This window comes from Ambystoma mexicanum, chromosome 12, assembly GCF_040938575.1.
Source record: "Ambystoma mexicanum isolate Mex_15411 chromosome 12, UKY_AmexF1_1, whole genome shotgun sequence".
NCBI classification, from domain to species: domain Eukaryota; kingdom Metazoa; phylum Chordata; class Amphibia; order Caudata; family Ambystomatidae; genus Ambystoma; species Ambystoma mexicanum.
The window spans coordinates 634,143,051-634,160,544 of NC_090936.1; the positions used below are offsets into that span (position 1 = coordinate 634,143,051).

Here is a 17,494-nt window from a genome sequence, read left to right on the forward strand (position 1 = left end):
GGAACTTTTCACAAGGAATCTATGTGTGTGGTTTAAAGTTGCTAAAGTGTCTCCCCTGGTAGATACAATTAAGGCAAATGCTTATTTTGCTCAATTTAAAATGTTTAACGTTGCCGCCCAGTGGATGAGATTGGAATTATTGTTTATTTTGCTTAACAAACGACCAAAGCTATTTCGCTTAATAAACGATGATAGCATGAGTTCAAACTTTGCTTAACAATGAACAATAATAAAAACGGAGAATGTGCCAACCTTTACTATAAGTAATCCTGGGCAATTGATACAAGAAATACGACAACTTGGCTTTATCGACACTCAAGAAGTACACATCCCCAGTGACAAACCTGTAATTCAATCATAATGCCACCCAAGAGACGATTTACTTTTGGGAAGTCGTCGGATGCTAGATGTAAAGAGGCAGCCAGGGCAGCATAGACAGTTGAACAATGCCATCAAAGACCTCAAGCACAAGCAAGCAGATAGGCAGCACTGAGACAGCAAGACACACCAAACCTGTAATTCACTCAGCATGCCACCCAACAGAAAAACTACTTTTGAAAAGTTGATGCTCGGAGTAACGAGGCTGCCAGAACAGCAGAGACAGCTGAACAATGCCAAGACTTCAAGCATAAGCAAGCAGACAGCACTGAAAGAGCGAAACACATCAGAAGACAGTCAAGCCACACAACAGGCTGATGCCGTTGTCTGGTGTTTGACATAAAGAGGCAGCCAGGGCAGCCGTGCAAAACCATATTCAAGTTTGGGCACTTTGTAGCCCAGGCAACACCGGGCATATCTGCTAGTCCTCGATGCATGTACATACACCCGATGGTTTTTGTTTGTCTAATATTGCTTACCTGAGAGAGCCGAGCTTCATGTATTCTGCTTTGATCACCTCTGCAGATGCTTTCTCTCTCGCATTCTTTTCTTTGCCACATTTGAACATTTCCTTGAAACTAAAAAAATAATATGTAGTATTAAATAGGTTTTCACTCAAACGAGATCACACGTTTTACAAAGAATGAGGGTGACTATTTTTTGTATAATTGAACGACAGCTTCTTTGAAATAAAGACAATTACGTGTCATGATGGTAATCTTGCTGGTGTATCGGATTTAAACAAATGGAAGGAAGGAGGGCATGTCCCTTTGATTATGAACTTAGATCCATTTCAATGAGTGTGGCAATGATCAACGGTGTCCCCGCCTTAAATATCACGGTCCCGAAATTGTTGTAATGCATTTTGATGTCCACTGTAAAGTGTCAAAGGCACACACAGATACACTAAGGTAAAATGTTACCACCTGTGCATTCTCTGTCAGTTTGTCACTTACCGATGGTCATTCAGGGCCAATTCTGAAAGCGCACATGCAGGTGCACACAAATCTCTTAAACTGCATGTGTGTGATTCTGAAATGGGCATCACCTCAAGCTGCATCCAACTTCATCACCCCACTGGCTCCTCACTGGCTCAACATCACCAAACTCTTGTCTGTAACACAGTACAATCCCCTCTGTACTCAAACCTGGATGAATCGCTCTCCTTCTCAAAAAAACATCATTTGTATCCCTAAAACTACCACCCCATCACTATCCTGCCATACCTCGAGATGTCAGCATGTTATTTCACAGTTTATTTCATAGATCTTATCGTTCATATGATGTTAACCCCCCGTTCCAAGGCCTAGAATGGGGAGAGTGGGTAACGGGCCGGAACGGGGTGTTAACGTCATTAGCACCAGTCCCAAGGGCTGGCACGGAGCTAATTAAAAGTATTTTACTTCTGCGAACGGGAGACTTTGTGGCGTCCCGATCGTGGGAGGAAAATACTATTCCAAGATGGACACCATGGAAAGGGAAGGCAGGGCTCCATACAGAGTCCCTCTTCCCTTTCCATGGTGGCCTTCAGGAGCGAAAGGAAGGCGCGGCGGCAGCACTCGCCACAGACCAAATGAGGTAAGTGGGGGGGATTAAATAAATGGAGACGGAGGGTGGGGGAAGATGGTAGCAGTGGGAACCATCCATCAGGCAGCTCAGAGCATGGGCTGAGTTCGGCGGTTTCAGCCTGCGTTCCTAGCCACCTGATTGGCTGGTTTCCCCGTCAGGGTTCTAATGATTATTTGCTGCAGGACATGATGTAATAATCTACCAAAGTGTGTGTGCTGGTTCCAATAACATGTATCCACCAATGCTTTGGATTGGGAATGCTTTCCAATGTATATAATGTACTTATCATATATGATGCTCATTTGCAATGGTGCTGCTTTTGTTCTCCTAGGAGGGGCAGAAACATTTCTGATGCTCAGCAGAAAGGGTCACAGAATTCTGGAGCTGATAGGAAAAGTTGTGGGTCGCTGGATAGTGATAGTTCATGGTAAAACATTGGATATGACATTGCTATGCAGGTAGGATTTTTATGTGTGGGGTTCTTTTCTTTGCTGGAATTAACAATCGGCCTCATTACGACCCAGGCGCTAATGGGTTAACGGCGCCGCAAAAGGCTGCGGCGCCGTTAACCTATTATCGCCTAATTAAGAGGTCCCTTTGCGGGACCCAACCTTTTACCAGCCGTTAAAGTAGGGTGCCGCAAAGGGACCTTGGTGCTAAGTACGGTGCCGCAATTTGCGGCACCGTACTTAGCGCCTTCCCCATTCCCATCGAGCCCTATGGGGCAAAAATGGGAATGGGGAAGGGCCCATGGTGAATGGGGAATTACCGCCCCGCCAACCTTGGATTGGGGCGGTAATTCCGCCATTCACCATGGCGGACCCCGGCATGGACCATGGTGCTAATAGCACCATGGTTTAGCGCCGGGGTCGTAATGAGGCCCAATGTATTGACTATGGAAATCAATCAACATGTGAGAAGCGTGTGAATGAATAGTTGGTCTAAGCACTGCTGATATTGTCTGTCCTTCACAGGTGATGGACGGGGGGCACCTAATTACATTTTGAATTTTGAACAATTTATAACGCCCAACTGAACAAACGAAATCGAGTCTAGGCACAGATGGAAAGCAATGTGACACATTTAGATAATCAATAAACTGAGGGTTACACAATTTAACGTCAGTCCTCTGAAGCGCACACCTTTCATCAGGAAATGTAGTTTGAACCACATCTGATGACAACCACCTGGACTTCATTTCTGAAAGAAGAGAGGAGCTTCAGTGCCTGAGGTCTATGTATGAACGTATGTCGCAAGAGAACTCCGCATAAGAAGTGAATTGAACCCTGCGGAGGTGTGCACCCAGGGCCAGGTTATCAAAACGTTGCCCTTGTGCAAAAAATGAAGCTGATTTGTTCGCATAGTGTAAATATTTTTTGATATTGCTGATTGGGGAAAACCCTGTTTGCTTCTTTCCCTACTATGGAATGAGAAACATTGGAGCAAGTTTTTTTGTCAGCAGATTTTGCACAAGGCCAAAGTTTATATAATTATGCCCAGGTTTGAGCAGAAATTGGGGAGAAAGGATGCACATTTCAGCTGAAACGCTGTATGTGTTAGTCACAGGGCCCTCGGGGCACTCGAGAATGGGCTGGCTGAGGTTGCCGTTTGCCAGTTATTGTAAAACATGTTTTGTGCCTGCCTTCTATTGCTCAATACCCTGCATGGATATTCGGCATAGCCCACATATTGACCTTGACTCAAACTGAGAATCATGGTCATTACAAAGGAAATTCTATGACAAGACCGGAGGCGAGCATTATGCTTATTCCCCTATATTACTGCTTAACAACAGCTTTTTAAATCTTTAATATATATATATATTTTTTAACAGTTGAATGTGTCCAACTTGCAAATAAACAAACCTTAACAAAAAAGACATGATGAAACAAGGGGAGTGAGCCAACTACATCTCCCATGAGCCCCAGAAGGCTAGTAGTCCCTAGCCTCAATCCTGGCATCCAAAGAGGGCTCCTCCTCTGGTATAAGTCCCTGTTGCCCTAGGTGCCTTCCTCTTCTTTTTTGCTGTTTACGACAGCTAAGTACCCTTTTTGTATTCTGTCAGCGTTACAAATGATTATGAACTGTACAACTTAGAGCGCATAGTGCCTTTAATATGTAGTTACTATATGTATTCTTTTAGCGCGCAGTGCCTCTGACAGCAAGGCGCGTAGTTATCATTATTTTACTGATCGAACATTCTTACGTAATCAGTCTCGGAATTAATTTCTTTCTTATGGCTCTACTAATATGACCGGCCCGCGAGCGATCTCTCTCGCATTAGGGCCCGGTCATATTTCATAGAAAAATCGCAGTATCCCGTTCGACCAGTACAGCTTATTTGCCTGACTGAAACAGTGATGCACTGTTCCGACAGCCCGCGCATGCGCAGTCAGCCCTTTCTGTCTCCAACATTCAAGTGATGAACGGGCAATACGCAGCAGTGCTCGGAGTGCACAAACTCTCGAGTTACACGATTTTACAGCGTTTCAGCAGACAAACAGAGGCATTTGCAGTGGTTGAGTTTTGAAGGAAAAAAAACATAATTTTTGAAACGCTGGACCAAGCAGTTGATACATCAACCAGATCGGATTTACAGACCTTGGGAGACTGCAGTTATACTTCTCTGCATATATATTTCACAGTTATGGCCTGTGACAGGGGAGAAGAGTATTGGAGTATTGGAGTGAGTACAGCAACCAGGAACATGAGCTGCATGAGGAGGAGATAGACCTTTCCCATAGTTTCAAAAGAGTTTGGGGAGATTCCCTGGTGAGTAGCCCAGGGGGTGCAACCAATTCAGGATAGGCTGCAGGTCCTGGAGAACATATTGGGTACCAGAGCTGGCTTACAAGATGACCCAGGTGAGGGGACCTCAACTATTAAGCCTCTGGAAAACACCTCTATGGGGAGTAAGGTCGCCTGGAAGAGAAAACACTCTTCTACCCACCCGGGCTCAGATAAGGGGAAGAGAGAAAAGCCCCAGGAGGCAGCTGATACCTTTAACAGGCTTAAGGACGCTTTCCTAGCGATATCAGCATTGCCCAGCCTCATACCCCCTACCCCAGGGGTGAAAAACATAGAGGAAGCTATTTCCTCCTCCAAGGAGTTCGAACAGGAAGAGGAGCAAGAGGATGACGACACAAGTCTGAGTAAAGAGAGCATAAGAGCGCAATACAAGATAACCTGTGATAATAAAGCCAGCATAGTGGAGGGTACCCCTGAGGAAGAGGACATATATGTTTGAGCCTGATACTATTGGGCACCCTAGGTCCACGGAGTGGACCCCATCTCCAAGAGTAGCTCTATACATGTCCCAAAAAATGTGAAAGCCATTAGAAAAGGAAACCAGGATTCGTCTCAGAGCCGAATGCCCCAGACCGGGGCTTGCCAGTAAGGTGGATGATAACTGGAGCTGGACCATAAAATGCTCACCTTTGTCCCTAAGGCTGGAAAGGACGCCAGGAAAGGTATGGACCACGCCTGGAGGTCTTGCCAAGACAAGATCCTGGACCTCACAGGGCCTAATCGCAAAAAACATGGATCTAGCGGAAAGGTCCAAGGACACGGGTGAACCGTTAGATCCGTTTATTTTAGCTGGCTGGGCATCCGTGTGCTTGCTTGGGAACGCGAACAGCACAATCTCAGCCGAGAGAAGGAGATCAATGCTGTTGAAGATAGACCATAATCTTGGAGACCTGGCCTCCTACGAAGCTGGTGAAGGAGCTCAAGGTCTGCTCTTTGGAGACACATTCGTAAAGGAAATGAACAAGTTTGTGGGGCCTTATACATCACTAAAAAAAACAGACTTCGATAAGGAAGGTTTTCCCTGAATGGGGTTTTGCAGGGGCCAGTCGATACAGAGTCCGTTCGACTGGCCGGTACAATTGAAACAGGAGGCCCCAAGGACCGAGAGCCCAATACTGGGAAACGAGTCAGCAAGACGCCTTCTCCCTGAATAGAAGTAGAGGATTCAGGGGCCGCAGAGGCAGAGGATACTTCAGACACCATACAACACTACAGAGAGCTCACAGCGTTGTACCCCCCAGTAGGAGGGAGGACCTTGTTTTTCATGCACAATTGGCGCGAGCTATCAGCAGACACGTGGGTGTTACAAACAGAGCAAGGTTTCCATCTAGACTTCTTACAGACTCCAGTACAGCAAAGTCCCCCACCGCACATGCACGGCTCGCAAGAGGAGACTATCTTATTGGACACAGAAATTTGAGCGCTAGCGCGCAAGCAGGCCATAGAAGAAGCGCAGCCACACACAGCAGGGTTCTTGAGCAACATGTTTCTGGTCCACCGCAAGGGAAAGATACGACCAGTCATCAATTTAAAAGAGCTAAACAGCTGGTTAGTATACAGACATTTCAAGATGGAGGGAATCCATCTGCTAGCAGATCTTCTCAGAAAGAAAGATTGGCTAGCACGTCTAGATTTAAAGGACGCATATCTGATGATGCCCATAGAACTTCAGTACAGTTGCTTCTTACGATTAGTGCGGAAGGAGGATATATGGCAATTCAAGACCCTGCCATTCGGCCTAGCCTCACCACCATGGGCCTTCACCAAGCTTTTGAGGACCCTCGCGACCGCTCTGCGAGATCAGGGAATTCGGATGATCATCTATTTAGACGACATCCTGTTTATGGCAGAAGACAAGGAGAGGTTGCAGAAGCAAGTGCAATGGGCGACATCCTTGATCTCAGGGCAAGGATTTCTCATCAGTACAGAGAAATCAGCACTGACGCCATGCAGCAGGATAGAATTTCTAGGCTTTACATTAGATACGAAGAAAGCCACACTAGAGCTCCCGGCGCCCAAGATAAGATCCATAAAGAGGGATCTGAGGACAGCTCTGAAGAGACCAGATATATCGCTTCGGAATCTAGCCAGGATAGTTGGACTCCTTGCAGCCTCTATCCAGGTGATTTTCAACGGCCCATTACATTATCGAGCCCTTCAGAGGCTCAAGATCAAATACTTGCAGATGGGGTGGAGATACCATCACCAAGTACCTCTGGAAGAAGACAGCAAGACAGATCTTCGCTGGTGGCTCTACAACATGTAAGCGTGGAATGGCAGAGCCATAATCGGAGACCTACCAGAGCTCATTATAGAATCAGACGCCGGCAAATCAGGCTGGGGAGCCAGATGTGGTCACACGGAGACAGGGGGAAAATGGTCTCAAGAGGAGCTGGCATTGCACATCAACTGTCTGGAGCTCCTTGCAGGTTCCTTCGCAGTCAAAGCCTTTACCAGGGACAAAGCACAATGCTGCATCCTTTTGCGGATGGACAATATATCAGCAGTGAGATATATCAACAAGCTGGGAGGCACGAAGTCCAAGATGCTAGTGGAGCTAGCCAAAGATTTCTGGCACTCCTGCCTAGAGAGGGAGATATCGGTCAAAGCGGAATATCTTCAAGGAGTGAGGAATACAGTAGCAGACTGGAACTCCTGGTACTTAATAGACTCAGGCGACTGGAGACTACACAAATCAGTCTCTGACAAGTTACAGCAGAGGTGGGGTCCTTTGCATACAGATCTCTTTGCCTCGAGACTAAATACCCACCTGCCAAGATATCTCAGCTGGAGACTGGATCCAGGAGCAGTGGGGACAGATGTGTTCCTGCACAGCTGGAAAGGTCACATCCATTATGCCTTTCCCCCTTCGCGATGCTGGTGAGGGCAATAGCGAAGGTACGCAGCGCAGATACAATGCGGACTTGGTCATTGTGACACCGGAATGGAAATCGCAAGCTTGGTTTCCAGCTCTGATGGAACTTTCCAAGGATTTCCCCCAGAGGATTTCTCGCAGAGTGGATCTCCTGTCCGATCCAGCAGGGGCTCCTCAACCCCTGATTCAAGACCAGATGCTGACCCTCTTGGCCTGCAGAATGTCAGGCGCAGATGGTGCTTGCCAGGACTTTCAGAGCAAGCCACAGAACACATCAAAGCATCATGGGCTCCATCTACAATTCAGAGCTATAATTCCGCTTGGCAGGCCTGGGAGCTATGGTGCAGGGGGAGGAGTATTTCTTCCATTTCAGCTCCTGTAGTTCACGTCATACATTTTCTAGCATCCCCAACTACTAGAGGGAAAGCTTTTAGGATGGTGGGGGTGTACAGATCGGTCATCTCAGCCGGACACAAGCTAGTAGACGGAGTCCCGGTAGGAGAGCATCCTGCAACAGCAAGGTTCCTTAAAGGAGTTAAAGTGAGCAAGCCCCATGACCTAGGTACTCGTTCCCTTGGGATGTTAACAAGATCCTGCAGTTGTTTGAGCAATGGCCAAGAAACAACCTTTTGTCAGGGAGACAGCTGTCTGGAAAGTTAGCTACATTACTCTGCTTAGTATGATGTAGAAGAGTGTCAGATGTTAAATCCCTTGAGATTGACAGGAAAATCTTTTATCCAGAGGGCGTAGCATTTAATATTGCGCAGCGTACTAAGACCAACTCTAAAGTTATTACATACCCTTATTTCCCTGATGACAGCAAACTCTGCGTAGCTCAGTGCATAAAGTGCTATGAGGCAGCCACAGCAGCTATAAGGCCGCAAGATGTGACTCAGCTATCAATAGCACGCAGAAAGACATATAAAGCACTGGCTCCAACCACTATAGCAAGATGGGTGAAAGAGGTGATGGAGCTAGCAGGAATAGATATTTCTGTCTTTGGAGTCCACTCGGCCAGAGGAGCTATGGCTTCCAGAGCTTTTGCTGCAGGAGTTCTGCTGCAGGAGATCATGAAGGCAGCATACTGGTCCAGTGACTCGGTTTTCAGAACCTTCTATTTCAAGCCAGTCTCTAACATTGCATCAGCAGTAGTGCAAAGCTTTGAACAAGCATAATGCTCGCCTCCGGTCTTGTCATAGAATGAAGATTGCCCACGCGCACAGCGCAGGAAGTCTTGACTCTATTAAAGACACGGAGGCCAGCATTATCCCTCTCACAGGGAATTCTGCTGTTTGATCAAGCTTTATTGAATATATCATGTATTAATATGGATTGGCGAGAATTCCCCTCGCTAACAATTTCGATCTCTCTTTTCACTAGGGGACGAGTAAAAGAGTTCTCAAGAGTGATTATCTAGCAGATCAGCAGAGAGAATACGAGACCGTACAGAATAGTGAAGTCACAGCAAGTTTCTAAGACTGTTACTTAGATGGTTGCAGGAGTTAAAGCAGCTAGAGAAAAAAGAAGAGGAAGGCACCTAAGGCAACAGGGACTTATACCAGAGGAGGAGCACTCATTGGATGCCAGGATTGAGGCTAGGGACTACTAGCCTGCTGGGGCTCATGGGAGCTGTAGTTGGCTCATGCCCCTTGTTTCATCATGTCTTTTTTGTTAAAGTTTGTTTTTATGCCAGTTAATGATCGCCTCTGTGTCTTTAATAGAATCAAGACTTCCTGTGATGTGCGCTTGGGCAATCTTCATTATCAGCCATTACAAGATCAGGTGCAGTCACTCTTAAGGTTAATGGGCCTCATTCCAAGTTTATCGGTACAGTAACAACAGTACCGGTAAGCTTACCGGTACCGTTGTTATCGTACTGGCAAACTACGAGTTCTGCTCGCGGGTGCCTTTTTGCCCGCCAGGTCTGACCTGACAGGCGGACCGGCACCCGCGAGCAGTCCATGCTAGATGCAACGGCACCATTCTGAATGGTGCTGGTGCATCCGGCCTCCCCAGTCGCATTGAGCCCTATCGGGCTCAAATGGGAATGGGGAGCATTTTTTCTGGTGCAAAGGAATGGCCAATACCGAGTCCGGCAGGCTGTAATGATCCAGTAATTGCCCATTCCTAGGCGCCGGAAAAAAATGATACCGGCGGCAGCCGTGCCTGTTTTACCGACACAGCTACCGCCGGAATCGTAATGAGGCCCAATGTCTTCTCTTGTTTTTGGCTTTTTTTTCTCCATAGTACTCTTCTGGGTTTTCCAGATTACTTTTGCATACGTTTCATGCACACAGCCCAGGAAATGCCACAACTGTTTCACTGATATTAGAGTTTATGGTATTTTTTCATTAAGGTATGCAGAGTTAACAGGGTGAACCACGCAAGAAGACAATACAAAGGGGGCAATAAGGAGATTGAGCTTGCCTTCCATTTACGAGGGTGTCTTATTCTTTTGCATAGCTTTCTGTGGTGGATCCAACAGAACATGTGACACAGACATAAGTGTCAAATAAGCTTTATTGCTATCAGCTTAGTTGATGGAGTAAACACTTACAGGATCTAGGGGTTTCTTTACAAAGGAAAGGAATGTTCTTGTCTCGGAGCAATCGATAGAAAAGATGCCAGGATGTGTTGACCTATGGAGCATCAGGGGTCTTCTATCTAATAAGGAAACTGGTGTCTCCCTGGTTCTTGACTACAGGTACATTCACAGGGATGTAGCGCTCCATGCACTTCTTGACACAGTCTCAGATATATATCGCTCACCTCGCAATTTATAATCCTTACAGGGATTGAACGCCTGGAACATGTCCTCACATCTATATAGTGCGAGCTCATGTCTAAGGGAAATAGTGTTTAGCTCACTTTGAAGAAAAACAGTGCCCAACTCACTCTCTAGGGTATAGCGCCCTCCCCACTCATCACACAGGATTATAGTGCCCTGTTTGCACAGCACAATCTCAGGGATATCGCACCTTGCATGTTGTCACAGTTAAAGATATTGGTGCCCTCGCTCCATGGTGCCCTGCAGGGTCAGGCCGCCACACTTTCTTGGGACTTCTCTGCTTTAGGATGTTCTTCTGTTCTTCAGACCCCATGGATATCTCTGAATTTCCCTGTTCTCTCATTAGCTCTCTAAGGCCTCTTGGCCCTGTTTTGACTGTCGACTCTCTCAGTTCTGTCCCCTATCTCAGCCCGTCAGCTCTTTCAAGGCCACTAAGCTCTATCAGGCCCCTATCATTATCAGGTCTTTCAGCTCTCATTCCTCACATTCTGCAAAGTGCTCCCTCTTCCTTCTCCAAAGTGCTCCAACACTCACGCTCAAGGCTGCTTCTTTTCTCTCTGATTATCCGGAAACTGGCCTACATATAGGATCTGAAACAGATACAAACTCAATGATTGGCTGGCTCAGCCATTTGTTTCTGTTGTGTCTCCTCATTGAAATGTATTTATTTATTTTATTTAATATTTATAACACACCAACAGCCTATAGGCAAAGTGCACCAAAAAAAAGACAAACACCACATCAAGCTGCACAGGAAAAAGTTTACATTACATGTTCTACCACACAAAGAGCCTCCTTAGGTGAAGAATTGAGTGGTGAGGGTCCTTTTGAAAAGAAACAGAGGGCCTAGCTCTCTAAAATCCAATGGTAATGTATTCCTAAAACAGGGGCAGTAGAATCAAAGGTCAATCTCCCAGCTCTTTCAAGCTTGACCCGTGGATAAAATGGTAAATTAGTATTATTGGAACATAATGTGTGAGGGCTGGGTCAGTCGAGCTTTCAAGTAAGATGGAGCACTCCTGTACAAGCATTTATGGGCAATAGTAATTAACCGAAAGGCAAGGCACTCTCTCACTGGAAGCCAATGAAGAGCACAACGAGCCTCACTGACATGGTCACTGTGCTTCAGCAAGTGGACAATCCTGACCACGCTGTTATGCAGGGTCTGAAGTTTACCAATATTGCCCTGAGATGTACAATGTAACAGGCTGCTGCAGTAATCAATTTTTGATTCAACAATGGCTGAAGAAAGATGGGACCAATTCCCTTTAGACAAAAAGGGGTGAATTCCACACAGCAACTTTAGACAGTATGACGTTGTGGAGACAACATAGGTGGTCTGGTCTTTCATATTCAGAGTGGCATCCAGGTAGACCCTGCCGGTCTTAACTGTAGCTGATAATGGAATGGTACAATCAGCAATGGTGAATTTGGTATATTCTGGGGAAATCCTGCCAAGTCTATGTTGTGTACCAACAATAAGGAGTTCAGTTTTGGCATCATTAAGTGCCAATTTACTAAGAGCCATTCAAATCTGAATGATGGTGTAGATCTTATTAATACTGGTAGCATCCTTCTCATCGTCCCCTGACAGCTGAAACAATAGCTGGGCATCATCAGCATAAGTAGTGTAACAAATACCCAGACCCAGGGGTCATTACAAGGTTGGCGGTAAGGGGTTAACGGCACCGGTATAGGTGCCGGTGACCCCTTACCACCGCATTATGAGGTCCTTTAGCGGGTCCCGCTAAGGGCGGCTGGTTTTACCAGGCGCCCTTAATCGGAGCCGCTAAAGGACCAGCATGCTAACAACGGGCCCGTTATTAACGGGCCCGTTGTCAGCATGGTCCCCATTCCCATTGAGCCCTATGGGGGCTCGAATGGGAATGGGTTCCCTGAATGGGGAAATACTGGGTCCTCCAAGGTTGGAATGGCCCGGTAATTCCCCATTCGGGAAACCCAGACCCGGTATGTGGTAAGGGGGTATCCATTGCGCTAATAGTGCCACGGCTACCTCCAACATTGTAATGACCCCCCTAGTCTTTGTAGTCTTGATTCTCTTTGTAGGGATGCAGAGGGCGTCTTTAAAAGTCCTGTTGGGTATTTTGGATTTGGAGCATGTGCTCTACATGACTGTGTGGCTGACAGTTCATTCTTTACTTCTCTTTTGTGCTGTTTTTTCTTGGTAGAGGAAAGGGAGTTTTGGATTTGGGTTTCTGGTGCCTTTTTGATAGTCTTCTACCTGTGAATGTTGTATTGAGTTTCCCCTGTGCTTTGCAGGCCACTGTAATTGGAAGCTTCCTCCTAAATTGGGGTGGGGGGGGGGGGGGGTACATGGGTTATTTTGCTAATTATGTTCCTCTGCTGAGTAAGGCGTGTTTCTCATTGTGGGTATCTCTTTGAGAAAAGGGTGTTGCAGAGGTGTGGCTCTCTGTGACAAATTGGATTCTGCTCCACAGGAGTACAAGGATGAGCATGGGTAAAATGGCCCACTCGGCCCTCACACTTCTACAAACCAAATTACAACACAATCATAAAGGTAAAACAGGGTCTGTTAAGAGATACACCTCCTTCGCCTTTTGTGGTAACGTGTGCCGAGGGAAGCCTATGTGTGTATAGGTGAATCAGTAGTGACCAAACCAACATAGTGTCACAGTCCAAAATAAAGGGAGTGTCCAATCAAGTTTCTATAAATATATATATACTTTAATCAAACACACCATCTGCAAGTAGAAGGAATTAAAACACTATGCAAAATCTCACTCGAAAGGAAGACCAGAGAATGTGCGATAGACCTGAGAAAGTAGCACCCTGATCATAGTTCCAGGGGTTGTAGGTAAACTACTAACCACAAAAAGGATACCTTGGTTGAAAACAGGAGAGATCATGACCTAACCACTCTCTAGGGTCAAAGTGGACTAAGGGGGCAGTTTAGAGTCAACAGTACCTGGCTTCAGTTAATGGTGGGCTTACGTTGTCAGACCCGGTGTCAAACGTAGATGTAAGCTGATCAGTCTCAGTTCGGGCACATAGGATCACATAGGTTTGCTGGTCCCAGAAACTTGCAGTTGACAAGGCCAAGTCAGGTTTTGATAGCCGGGATGGGTGGATGAGTGACGCTGCAGTGGTTCAAGTTGGCAGGTGACAGTCATCTAAGGGTATTACCCAAATTGACCTTTTACAAGTGACCTTTCGCACAACTGACCTAATCATAGTGGTCTTAATTGGCCTTCTGCACAATTGACCTTCATATTATTTTAGTTATTTTATATATGTATTGGGTTGGTTTTGGATTATAAATAAAATAAGGGGATTGGGTGGGGGTTGCAGGGCTTTTTGGATTGGGTGGGGGGTTGTGGGGGGTTCCCCCTTACATATATGTCCTAATTGACCTTCTAAATTAGGTCAATTCTCCCAAGGTCCATTCTCCCAAGGTCAATTGAGAAAAGGTCAATTAGTATACAACCCATCTAAGTCGTGATCATGGGTGCATCAATGTGCGATAGATGAGGCGGCACTTCAAGAGCTATCTGGGTGAGCCATGGGTGTAACCACTGGTTAAAGTTGGTGTGTGACTCTCCAGTGATAAAGTTTGCATCCCAACATTGAGCAGTTGATTTGGGCCTAGCAGGTGACAAGTTAGCCGTGACACGATTGTGACAAATCAACTTCCAGCACACCAGCAGTGGTCCAGGGTTGAATATCAGTTTCTAAGCAATCAATAAGCCCCACACCGCTAGTACACCAGAAGGGATCCAAACGGATTGGAAACACAAGTCAATTATAAACTTCCTTATCCAATTTTGGTAACGTGGACAGAATGGCAGGCTTATCTCTGCAAGGTCGTGGATCATTAGTTAGTTGCAACACAGCTAAAATACAACTGTTACCCAATGATAAAAGGGACTGCCCAGTGAAGGTTGTATAACAATATCTACTTTATTATTACTACAACAGACAGTTATAGCACACTACAAAATACAACCTACCCCATAAAGGAACACAGAGGACAGATAGTTTCACTAAAAGAAAGGGATGCACTCTGGATACTGACAGGAGGGTAATCGGTAAAGCAATCAGTCTTAACTGTTCAAGGTTATTTGGTTTCAGCACCAAGGGAGCAAGGGGTCATAAATGTCACTAGGGGCCTTCAGAGAAGCACCAGGGGAACAGAACCACAGTCTACCTGATGCTTGAGATGTTCTTGATGCTCGACAGCATCAAGTAGGTTCCAGGACGCATTCCAGTCAATGGTGCAGCCGGTCGCGGTTCGAGGGCACGACTGCCACGAAAATGTCCTTAAAAGATGGACGCTGGTTGGGTTGTTGTGGCACTCCTCTCAGCTTCTTTACATGGCTTGTGATGTCATTTAAGGCAGATGGCCCAAAGCTGAGGAGAGTGTTTACAGGCAACAGCCTTGTCCTTTGTTCAGAGACTCTCTGGCACTTCCCACCTATGAAGCTTGCTGGCAGAACCTAGCAGGGCATGCTATGTGTTGGCTGGGTACCGGTTCTGGAGCTGCTGGATGGGTCCTCTGAGTCCAGTATCTCCCTCTGTTAGCTGGAAGAGGTGCGTGAGGTTAGGAACAGAGTGCTTTGCAGCAGGAAAGGTAAGCGGTGACAACATGTACTCTTAAGTCCCACCCATCTTCCTGTCTGTTGTAGATCAAAGTGTCTCTCTGGTTAACTGTGAACTCTTTGGCTCCTGATCTCAAAGTGCAGGTCTCCCTTGAAGTTCGTGGTGAGAACAGACTTCTGTCTCCCTCAAATCAGATACTTCATCCCTCTGAAAGGGAGTTTGCCTATTGTAAACAGCTGTCCCATACATGATATTCACTGCCCTTCGTACAGAGGGGTGGGAGCTAGCTTCAAGGTGACACATTGCATATCAATGAGGTGTTAGATGTCCTGCCCTTTGTTAAGTACTGTGACCAGGCCTATTCGCAGGCCTGCTTCAATTAACTTTCATCAGTATGCACCGCCACCACACAAACCTAGACAATAGAACAGGGCAGATCCATGGAGCCTTTGATATTTAATTAGGCTGGCCATGGGAGGAGGAAGGTGTTGCTCTTCTCCTGTGGGTTTTTTCATGCACCCCTCACTGTCATCTGTCAAATAATGTGACAAGGATAAGTGCACCGGTAGGCTGTGTCCCCCAGAGTACACTAGACTATGTGTTTGTTGTGTGGCGAGCATGAGAAAATGTGTGAGATTAGCCCCACACATTATCAGAGGTTGATCTTCATCATTCCATTGCCTAAGAACTTAAAAATGCCCAGGCGATTGCACATTCCCTGTGTGCATGGCCGAATCCCTCACAACAATGCAGTGCCAAGCTGGTTGAAGGTGCAAGCAATGTTCAATGTGGTGGAGGAGTGCAGCGACCAGTGCAAGCGACTTCTCCCTCATTCCAGGTATAGCGAACATGGAGTGATCAGATCGGTGTGGTAGAACTGGGAGCTTCTCCTGCCCTGGTCCCCCGGTTGCTGTGAGGCCATCTCAGGGGGACTTGAAGATAGGATGGTTCATTTCAGGTTCTGCTCTCCCAGCTCAGGAGATTCCACCGCAGAGTGGTAGGCACATATCCACAGCAGAGGTTAGTCCCAATGTGCCCTTGGAGTGGTACTGGACAGATCATCCTTCTGTTTTGAATGATTCCTTCTTCACCTCAGGTTTAGGGCTTTGGAGAGTGCAAATCCAGTGAGATCTTCAGAATAAATCTGAGCCTGAAAGGATGGGAGGATCTGAATGAATCTGACATAACAGTGGAAGACCATTTCTTCTAAAGGCACATATCCTCAGGTGATTAGACCAAAGCTAGCCATTTTAGTAGTCCAATCCCTGCTCTTGAAAGGAGTAGCCTTTGCCCTTCTAATGTCCAAAGTGCTTTGCTCCACAGGAACTGTAGGGGACAGGAAAGAGAGAGAGAGAGGGACAGTGAGGATCAAAATGGTGAAAGCCTCCTTCCAATGACCAGAGCCATCCTGCCTATCATAATCTTGTCCGCTTCCCTTCTCACTGAGAATAAAAGCATTCAGAGATGCGGCAACCTGGTGCAAGGCCGTGCTCCTTTGATGCCCTAGTCAGCTGCCTGCTATGTAGCTGTCTCGGGTGGAGGGCGTTATCTGGACTCACAAAGATATCGACGAGGAGGCCCGGCTCTCCAGGTTCTTGACCTGCCGTTTTGCAGACTACATCCAGCTGACCAGAATACACATCACCTTCCACAGAAAAACGAACTCACTGGAGCTGACACATGTACGATATCAAATGGAATGTGCCTGTCGTGATCATAGGTAGTAGCATGCACTATGCCTAAACCTATTCATCGTTTTTATTTCGAGTTTGCCCTGCCACCAGCATGGGTTACTGATGATCATCATAGTTTTGGGTACAGAGGGCCCCACCTTAAATGCCGCCTCTGTACTGCAGGGACTTTCCTGTCTCTGCGGCTGTCAAGTGGGCAGCTCGTGACCTGAGAACCTGCTCTGGGCCACAAGAAGAGGCACTGTGGATCAGCCCACTGATGCTGAAAGGCCTGAGTGTACTGTGCTTTGACATGCAGTCGACAGGAAAGGGGAATCTGTTTGGCTGATTACCCCTTCTGGAATGGAATTACCCTCATCACTGTTTTAATACACACCAAAAAAGTCAGTGCTTTGTACCCTAGCAGATGGCAATTCCTCACCCTTTCCCAGGGTCTGACTGGGTCTTCCAGTATCTTGATTCTTTTGTCCGACGCAATAGGTAAGCCGGCCTTATTGAAATGAAAAGGGAGTTCCTCTGCTGGGTGAGAGCCTCACAGGAAATGACAGGTTTGTAGATGATCTTCACTCTTGGGCCAGAGAGCTGTTGGAGGAGGACCCTATGACATAGAAATGTATCTGTGAATCCCATCGATCCCTACCTCCATTGAACCCATGTTCTGACTATGCAGAGTGAAAGTGGGACTCTGGAATTGCGTCAGTATGCAGCACAGGGTAAACTAAAATCTAATTTCTCCTTCACAACTGGCAGTGTAGGCCAAAGCTGGTTGCTTTTAGTTTAATGTTGAAGTTCACAAATTAAGGTATC

The 17,494-nt window shown here is 46.5% G+C and overlaps 1 protein-coding gene across 3 annotated transcripts in view; it reads right to left on the reverse strand.

Moving 5' to 3' along the window:
• SLC13A1 (solute carrier family 13 member 1) overlaps positions 1 to 17,494 on the reverse strand; it is a 657,301-nt gene that overhangs the window by 186,997 nt on the left and 452,810 nt on the right. For all 3 annotated transcript variants that reach the window (XM_069629100.1, XM_069629099.1, XM_069629101.1), the window contains one exon: positions 858 to 956. In XM_069629100.1, coding sequence (XP_069485201.1) covers positions 858 to 956 — 99 coding nt within the window. The remainder of the gene's footprint in view (positions 1 to 857; positions 957 to 17,494) is intronic.